The sequence below is a fragment of the Octopus bimaculoides genome, chromosome 5 (genome assembly GCF_001194135.2).
Source record: "Octopus bimaculoides isolate UCB-OBI-ISO-001 chromosome 5, ASM119413v2, whole genome shotgun sequence".
Lineage (NCBI taxonomy): Eukaryota > Metazoa > Mollusca > Cephalopoda > Octopoda > Octopodidae > Octopus > Octopus bimaculoides.
The window spans coordinates 18,824,192-18,834,114 of NC_068985.1; the positions used below are offsets into that span (position 1 = coordinate 18,824,192).

The 9,923-nt window shown below is 35.3% G+C and overlaps 2 protein-coding genes across 4 annotated transcripts in view; one reads left to right on the forward strand and one right to left on the reverse strand.

Moving 5' to 3' along the window:
- LOC106874505 (60S ribosomal protein L27a) overlaps window positions 1-4,126 on the forward strand; it is an 18,175-nt gene extending 14,049 nt beyond the window's left edge. Inside the window, exons 4-5 of the mRNA XM_014922253.2 lie at window positions 2,772-2,949; window positions 3,956-4,126. Coding sequence (XP_014777739.1) covers window positions 2,772-2,949; window positions 3,956-4,084 — 307 coding nt within the window. The 3' untranslated portion in view covers window positions 4,085-4,126. The remainder of the gene's footprint in view (window positions 1-2,771; window positions 2,950-3,955) is intronic.
- Window positions 4,127-7,698: 3,572 nt separating this feature from the next.
- LOC106874506 (nuclear transcription factor Y subunit alpha) overlaps window positions 7,699-9,923 on the reverse strand; it is a 27,870-nt gene continuing 25,645 nt past the window's right edge. For all 3 annotated transcript variants that reach the window (XM_052968170.1, XM_014922255.2, XM_014922254.2), the window contains exon 10: window positions 7,699-9,501. In XM_052968170.1, coding sequence (XP_052824130.1) covers window positions 9,394-9,501 — 108 coding nt within the window. In that variant the 3' untranslated portion in view covers window positions 7,699-9,393. The remainder of the gene's footprint in view (window positions 9,502-9,923) is intronic.

Sequence of the window (9,923 nt, forward strand, 5' to 3'; positions counted from 1 at the left end):
AATCCCCCCTACCCCGCCCCCATAATTTTTCACTGTTTCTAGATTTTTTTTTTTTTTTACGAAATTTCTAAAGTATGGAGATTTTGATTCTGCAGAAAAAATTTTTGTACAATTTCAATTTCTCAAAAATAAACCTTACCTCGGTAAGTTTGGATAGGTATCGCATCCTGAATAAATTATAAGTAGTTGTTAATTTGAGTCTTGTCACTATTATTCATATTCTTTGTCCTTTTCCATGTGATGGCATTTAGTAGAATGTTTATCATAACTACCTGGACTACATCAAATGTGTTCTGTCTTCAGCTGCAAGGTCACTCATCAATCTTGTAACGGTCCTCAATGAACACAACATCATATCAGTAATGTTTTGACCAATTCTATATCATTTTACTATTTTTCTAATTAAGATACTTGTTTCAACCAAATTCATGACTTTACACTAGTTCTTTAGTCTTTTATGGGTAGAAAGACAGTCTCATAAAATTAAATAAAATATGCTGAAACAAACCGCTCCTGCTTGCAGAGTAGTCTTGAATTTCTTCAGCCAAGTGCATATTTAAAAGTGGATTCGCTTAAATATATGACATTACTCATATTTACTAGATAGAGAATGTTGTCGATGTTTGTGTCCATATCCATATGTTGACACTAGGTATTTATCATAACTACTTGGACTACATCAAATGTGGTTCGTCTTCGGTTATAAAGTCAGTCATTAATCTTGTAATGGTCCTCAACATTCACATCATCATAATAGTTATTTTTTAATAAACCATTCGCACTGATGTAACAGGTATTGCATTTCCATGATGTTTTATGTTGTAGAAGCACTGAATATTGCATATATATATGGCAGTAGGTTGTATTGGAGTTTGTTTTTAATAAAGCAAACAACTATGCAGAGATCCCTGTATTGACTTGAGGTAATGCAACTGTTAGATCTACTTTGCAGTAAGATTAATTAATGTTTCTATTGGAGTGTCAGGGTTGTGTTACCTGATTGGTAAGTTGTTCAGCTTAACAGCTCTACTTTGGATGTATTGCTGTCTACAGCACCCAGATGTCACTATTTCTAGTTATTCTGTTCTAAACTATGATTGAAATTTTCTTCTCTATTAATACGTTGGATGTTGTAAAAATTTGATTGTGACTTAACAGTAGTTCTAGATTTATGGAATGGTGTTTCTGGTTAAAATAGGATACTTTACCATTGCAATACAACACACATTAAAACACTTCTACAGTGAGGTAATGCTGTTATTTCATCATTGAATAGTATTTCTCTCCTTTTATTGGATAATTCAGCTTATTTGTGGGCCTGTCATTTATGGCAAAAGCACCCTCTTTTGGTGGACTGTCATGTTTTGCCTTCACTATTTTATATGAAGCACTTGAATTGCTATAAACAAGTTGGTTTTGAGTTGCAAGGATGACTTAATAGTATCTGCTTTCTCTGAAAGTTTTGGGAGAGATTTTAAAGGCTCTGCTTCCTATTTCTGGAAATTGTGACTCACTACCATTGGAAATTGAAACATTCAGTTTAAAGCCTGCCACATCATCAAAGTTCAGAGTTGCTACTGCTAAGTCTATTTTATAATTTGTAAAGGAGTGGGACTTTAGGAATAAAGATTATGTAAAATGACGTGAATTATAACCATAAAGTATTTTTGCATTAGTTTCCTTCATACACATAAGTACATTGTTACCTCGGTAAGTTTGGATAGATCTCACATCCTGAATAAATTATAAGTAGTTGTTAATTGAGTCTTGTCACTATTATTCATATTCTTTGTCCTTTTCCATGTGATGGCATTTAGTAGAATGTTTATCATAACTACCTGGACTACATCAAATGTGTTCTGTCTTCAGCTGCAAGGTCACTCATCAATCTTGTAACGGTCCTCAATGAACACAACATCATATCAGTAATGTTTTGATCTGTTCATTAACATACATCTAACTGAAATACATTTTTTGTTTTTTATCCCATGATTTATTCAGTTACAGTATGATTTCCAGTCATATGTAGTACACACACAAACCATCATTTAATGTCCCTCTTCCATTCTATCATGTTGGTTCAACAGGCACTCGTATGCCAAAGGACTGGCCGTGCCATCTGCTTTGGCATGATTTTTATAGTTGGATGCCCTTCCTAACAACTAGTTTTTAGAGTGGACTGATGATTTTATATGGCACCAGCACTGATTAGGTCACCAAGTAACTTGCAAGACCAGGATATCTCATGATAGGGAGAGTGGTATTGAGGATGATGGCTGTGTACCGGGTTATGAGAAGAGACAGTATGATAAAGAAACAGGTGTGCTTGTTGTTCATGATGCTGTTTAGTACAAAAGAAATGTCCTAACCGTTTGCTTCAGTTTCCTTCATTCACAATGTTTTCATACCATTCACGTGCCTGTCCAATCTCATTGATGACGTTTGAATAATAAAATGTTCATTGTGCAAGCATGAACAAACATCGTGGTCAATTGGAGCAAGATAGTCATTTTGTGTTCGTATCTTCATTATTATCAATGTTCACAAACATCAGAAAGGTAATATTGAAATAACTGAAACCAATATTGAAGCTGCCATTGCATCCCCATGTGGAGGATTTGAACATGGTTACCCCAGTCAGCAAGTGAGATGCTGGTGATGTGCCAGATAGTACTCTCAAGTTCAAAGGTGAATTATTGATCCAGTGTTATTACCTGTGCTTTCAGCTTGATTATGGAGTTCTTCAATGTCTTTTTTCTTTTCTTTTCCAGCCATCCTGGATATTTTGGTAAAGTTGGTATGCGGCATTACCATTTATTAAAACATCATTATTATTGCCCAATCATTAACATAGACTCATTGTGGAATTTGGTCCCAGAAAACATCCGAACTAATTATATGAAGTCTCGACGAGACAAAAGAGCAGCAGTTATTGATTGTGTAAAACATGTAAGTTCCTACTTATATTGTTCTTAACATGTTTCTCATATGCATTACTTCTTATAACTAATGCAAGTTTATAACTTGTATATAATCATGTAATGCTACAGCAATATTGGGGATATCCAAAGTAACTTTAAGTGAATTTATAGTTGCTATTTCAACCTCAAACATATTTTCATATTTGTTAACCTTTTTAATATCAATCTGTCCAAGAGTGTTTATCCTACATTATCCACCTGATGTAAGGAAGTATTTTCAAACTGGTAGAAATGCCACCTAATGGAGGAAGTAGTGCCATAAAGTTCTGAAATTCAGTATTTAAGATTATTCAGTATACTGTTTGTCATCATGTGATACCAAAATGCTAGAGACTACCCAAATTTGACCCTTTTGTTACTATATTTCTAACCAAGATACATCCCGTATGTGTCTCAATCCAGTTCAATTCTAAAATAATCATAAATTTAGACAAGTTTCAAAGAACAACTTATTTATTTAACATGAATTTTGGATTACAATTTAAAAGCCTCCAGTTTCAAAGCAAATTTAATTACAGGTAAATTCAACAAAATATAAAATTAAAATTTTGTTTCAGTATCAACTTGGGAAATGAGTTATTTGTTAATAATATTCAATGAGTACACAACAAAATTTTAATAGTGGAGAATTATTGAATTATTTATCAGTTGAACTTCATACACATAATACAGGTGTACCATAAAGGTAACGCAAAACGAAATACTGGGATTTGTCTTATAAGAAAACTTGGAAATGACCTGCTCAATACCTAAATTTTTCTTTTTACTGATGCAACTGTCTTATTCCCAAGGATATTATGGGGTTGGTGACAACTTTGGATCTCAAAACTGAAATTAGTTCCAGTACTTCGTTAGTTCATAAATAAATTGTATTTTTAATTATTGTTTCTGCAAGTAAATTCACGTTTTCAAATATTTTCGTTTTGTGTTCTGTACCTGAATTTTTGTTAATTTTCATTTTGTTTTATTTGCAGGGTTATTTTAAAGTACTTGGAAAGGGTGAGATTCCTAAAGCCCCAGTTATTGTGAAAGCTAAGTTTTTCAGTAAACTAGCTGAACAGAAAATCAAGGCTGCTGGTGGAGCTTGTCTTCTTGTTCCATGAGTACTCAGTTTGAGTTCAGAGTAATAAATGTCTTAAAAAGCAGTTTCATTAGTTTTTGTCTTTTTTTGTTTCTTAAAGTTATGGATCAGAGAAACTGTAGGACATGAGATAATGTCTGGCTGGGCTTGTTTAAAGATTTTTACAATTTCTTTAAAGATGTCTACTATGTAGACCAATGGACAGTTGATTGTTGTATGTTGGTGCAAAATTAATTTATGGAATATGTCTATATTCTTCAGTGAAGCTCCGTGTATTTACTCAATGTAAAAGTACTTGCGATTGTTGCAGTTCATAGACTTGCCATACAATGTAGTGCAGTGCTCTGCAGACCGAACACAGGTCCATTACAACTAGGAGTAAAGATTGTAGCGTGCAAATTGAGTGTTACGTCTTGTGAGTTGGCTGTTATAATTAGCTCAATGAAAAAAGTCACTGATGTGTGTTTGTAAATTAGGTTGGGCATGTTATGTCTTGGGTGTAACAGCCCACACTTCACATAAATAGTCAGTAGCAGTAATGATCATGAAAAGTGATTCCAAAATATGGCATATCTTTCGAAAATCTTGGACATAAATATAAAGTGAAAAACTTGATTGTTTTCATGCATTAACATAATTCTGACAATTACTCTGGTTTCGAGGACTTTTTCGTCACCAGTATTGCTGCTCTGGATTTTGTTAACTGATATGTGGCTGTGTTAAGGCGTTGTTTTTTAAGGCTTTATTTGATTGTATTGACACTGATATTTATTGGGCTTATTCTAATGAAATCCTGGGTTACAGGATATTAAGGGGCACAGTGTAAAATGATGGGTTTTTTAGAGTGGTATAAACATCTACCAGATACCATTCACAGGGTATTGATCAACACAAAAAGAAGAGTTTAGTACTTTAACTGTTCAAATTACCAATAGGTACCTGCAATGGAATTTGCTAGTGTCTTACCACAAATTTCCTTTGTCTCTGAAATTTAAAATACATCTGGTGGGCGATGCGGAAACTGGGGATTGACAAGTGGTTAAGAAGAGCTGTACAGGGGATGCCATTAATAAGCTAAGGGTTGGCAATGAGTATAGCGAAGAATTCCAGGTAGAAGTAGGGGTCCACCAAGGATCTGCCCTCAGCCCCCCTCTTATTCATCATAGTCCTCCAGGCAGTAACAGAGGAATTCAAGACAGTATACCCCTGGGAGCTCCTCTATGCTGATGACCTTGCTCATAGTGGAATCACTACCAGAACTACAGAAATTTCAGGTGTGGGAGCAAGGTTTAGAGCCAATGTTGCAAAAACCAAAGTCCTAGTAAGTAGGAAGGTAAACACATCACAAACCCCTTCAGGTAGATGGACCTGTTCAATCTGTAGAAACTCCGTAAGATGTACCCAGTGTAAGCTATGGGTGCATAAGAGGTGCTGCAACATCAAACGAAGGTTAACCAGGAAGATAGCTTTAATGTATTGCAGATGTTCAGAAAACTGATTCCATCACATGCCAGGAGAAACTAGAAGTAGTTGATAGCTTCCATTACCTAGGTGATCAAGTCTGTAGTAGGGGTGGATGTTCAGAGAGTGTTGCCACTAGAATAAGAATAGCCTGGGCAAAGTTCAGAAAGCTCCTACCTCTACTGATGTCAAAGGGCCTCTCGCTCAGAGTGAAAGGTAGATTGTATGATGCATGTGTGAATACTGTCATGCTACACAGCAGTGAAACATGGGCTGTGACTGCTGAAGACATGCATAGGCTTGAAAGACATGAAGCTAGTATGCTCCACTGGATGAGTAATGTCAGTGTGTAAGCGCCCTTAGAAATGTGAAGCATCAGATGTGGTGTGCAAGAGAGACGACTCTGCTGGTATGGTCATGTGCTACATATGGATGAGGAGAGCTGTGAAGAAGTCACTTCCTAACTGGAAGTGGGAGACCCAGGAAGACATGGGATGAGGTGGTGAAGCATGAACTTTGAGCCTCACAGAGGCAATGATGAAATACCAAGACCTCTGGAGATCTGCTGTGATTGAGAAAACCCAGCAAGGAAAGCTGTAGCCTACACCATTGTTGCATAACCAGCCCATTTAAAAAATACCTTTGAATCATTGGGTGGCATTCCATGTTTGAGGAGGCCTATTTAGTCAAGTAAATCAAATCAAATGGAAATAATAGTTGTGGCTGTTACCAGTGCTGGTGGTATGTGATAAGCACCATTCATTAATGCATGGGTTGCTGCCTGACTGGCTCCTGCACTGGTGGATCATCATCATCATCATCATCATCGTTTAACGTCCGCTTTCCATGCTAGCATGGGTTGGACGATTTGACTGAGGACTGGTGAAACCGGATGGCAACACCAGGCTCCAGTCTGATTTGGCAGAGTTTCTACAGCTGGATGCCCTTCCTAACGCCAACCACTCAGAGAGTGTAGTGGGTGCTTTTACGTGTCACCCGCACGAAAACGGCCACGCTCGAAATGGTGTCTTTTATGTGCCACCCGCACAAGCCAGTCCAGGGGCACTGGCAACGATCTCGCTCGAAAATCCTACAGGAGCCAGTCAGGCGGTACTGGCAACGGCCACGCTCAAAATGGTGCATCTCATGTGCCACCCGCACAAGAACCAGTCCAGGGGCACTGGCAACGATCTTACTTGGCTTGCCGGGTCTTCTCTTACTTTTTTTCAAATTTATAGCTGGACAAATGGAAAGTGTTTTAACTTTTATAGATGAAGGCACTTCTGTGCACCACACCATCATCATCATTTAATGTCTGTTTTCCATACTGTTATGGGTTGGACAGTTTGACAGGAGCTGGCCAAGCTCCATATCTGATTTGTCATGGTTTCTATGGCTGATGCCTTACTAACACCAACCAATTCACAAAGCATACTGGGTGCTTTTACGAAGCACCAGCATGGATGTATTTACATGGCACCAGAATGGGTGTTTTTTTTACATGGTACAAGCCCAGAAGATCAGGAATGCTCAGCTGGAGAGGGATACTGGGACAATTTTGATTTTATTTAGCTTTACGTGTCTTCTCAAGCACAGCAAACTTCCAGAAGTCTTGGACTCTTGTCATTTTCCCCCTGTGAGGCACACCACATTTAGAGTGAACACAAGTTGTAATCTGTGTATGCAAAAGGCCAACATTTCATTAGGTAAGGAAGCTCTGTCGGGGTTTTGATACCATGACTGCAATACCAGAGTTGCCCCACAGCCAGTAGTGTAGGCTACAAAACTCCTGCACAATAGCACAAACTCTGTTGAGTCAGATGCTGGGATTCTGGGCCAGTTGTTTTTGTCACCCTCAATTGAGAAATAAAGCTTGTTTGTACAATGGGCTTAGATGCACTACACAATAGCTGTTGTAGTAAGATTTAAAAATATGATTCCACAATACCTTGACACAAGTGTGTTTGTTTCTCAAGTTTTCTTTATAACTGTTTCTGATTATATACTTATTTTCTGTTAAAATGATATTTAAGTGGTTTTCCTTCCATGTTACTATTGGGTTGAAAAACTATATAAAATGGAGGTAAGTATTCCATAGGTTGGCAGGTTATCATGGAAGCAAAATAAAGAAAGGAAGAAGGATTAAGAAATAGGAATGAAATAACAAAAAAGACATTTTATAAAAGATTATGATCTAGTATCATATTTTTTTTATTTGAAGATATAAAAAATAGGTTGAAAATATTAGCAGTTAAAATAAAGTTAACAGAAAAATAAATAATGCCCGTTATTTATTTATTTCTTTTTCCGTGGTAATTTAATTACACTGATTTAAAATTTTGTGTCAAAATGAAAAAGGAATATTATGACATGAAGATGAAAATGTTAAATAAATAACTGTGCAAAGAAACTTTTGAGAATTTTTTTCTTTCTTATGATCAAAGAATTTCAAAGAGTAAGCATCTTTGAAAATATATGATGACATCTATGATAACTTGTTAAATGTGTAATACAGTACAAATACAATATGATTAAATATAAATTACATAGTTTTTTTTACATATAAACAAATATAAAGGTGTGGAGAATGTATCTGTGTAGCTCAAATGGAAAGGCGCTTATGGAAAACCAATTTAAATAATATGATTTCCGAAGGTTCAACAAAGCTCTTTTTTGTTTCAGATTGTAATTACTAAGTAATTTACAGGAATATTCCACAAACTCTTAAATGGCAATACTATAAATATTTTTCTCCAATGAAACAGTTGTGGTAGGAAGGAAAAATGATGTATAAACTACTTATCCATTTCAGAAAAAAAAAAAAAGTTTATAGCTATATAGACATATAAAGGTATATGAAGATATATATATAAAACTATAATATTGCAAGATTTTTTAACCCTTTGCCTCTCTTGTGTATTGTGATATACAGGACATTTCCCCGGTGTCCATGCATCATATATATAATACACATTGCTAATCTTTTTTCAGCTACCAGAGTAACTTGGGACTTAAAGCTTTATATTACTGAGAAACCTATGAAATAATTGCTATCTAAAAATCTGAAAACAAGCATGGATATTTAGTAAAAATTTATGAAATTACTTTAGTCATGCAAAGGGTTAACTTAAGTTTCATTGGTTTAAAAATATGAAGTTTTATCGTTTTTCTATACTTATTATAAAATGCTATGAAATTAGATGGCAGGGGAAAAACACAGAGGGAGCAGTTCCTTTTTTTTAATTAAAAATTCTGTTGATAGAAGGCAAGGAGGCATACATTCACTCATTAATCATTCTGTAAAGACATAACTTGGTTAGAAGTTGATAATTATAATAAAGCATTTCACACAGGAGAATGAGAATATCTGAAGGAAATTAAATAAATGTCAATAAATAAATGTATAAATATTGATGATAGTGATGATGACGATAATGACAACAACATAGCTAAGATGAGGAGGAAAAGAGTATATATAGGACATATATAAAGAATTTAAGGAAAGTCCACATTTAATTTTATACACGATTTGCTTGTAGAATCTCTCTATAAACATATTTAATTGTTTACAGTCTGGTAAATTGTCTACATTATATCATTTTTTTTTCAAGATATGATATGAATTTGAAAAGTTTTAAAATGCTACATGATCTGGTTAATTAAGATATACCTAACAAACATTGTTTTTTTTTTATATATATATATATATATTATTACAGAGAAATTATTGAAGCTGCCATTAATTCTTGACTGTTAAGATGTTCTTTATTAAAAAATATGTAATTCTTAAACAGTCAATGTATAATAAAAAAGAATGTTACCTAGAAGAAGAAAAACATAAAAAAATATAAAAAATATATGTATTATATCTTAATTATATTTGGTGTCAGTGAGTGTAGATCCATTGGTAGAAAGGAAGTTGACAGATGCAAGATGAGAGTCACCTATGTCCAACATACCACAAACCGGTGAATCATCCTAGAAAAAGAAAGATTACAATTGTAATGATTTGAAATTCAGTATACACACATATATACGTATAAACGCATATATATCATCATCATTTAACGTCCGCCTTCCATGCTGGCAAGGGTTGGATAGTTTGACAGGAGCCAGCCAGGCAGAAGACCACCCCAGGCTTCTGTGTCGGTTTTGGCATGGTTTTTACAGTCAGATGCAATTCCTAACACCAACTGTCCCGCTGAATGGACTGAGTGCTTTTTACGTGGCACCAGCACAGGTAAGGTCAGTTTTGGCATGGTTTTTACAGTCAGATGCAATTCCTAACACCAACTGTCCTGCTGAATGGACTGAGTGCTTTTTACGTGGCACCAGCACAGGTAAGGTCAGTTTTGGCATGGTTTTTACAGTCAGATGCAATTCCTAACACCAACTGTCCT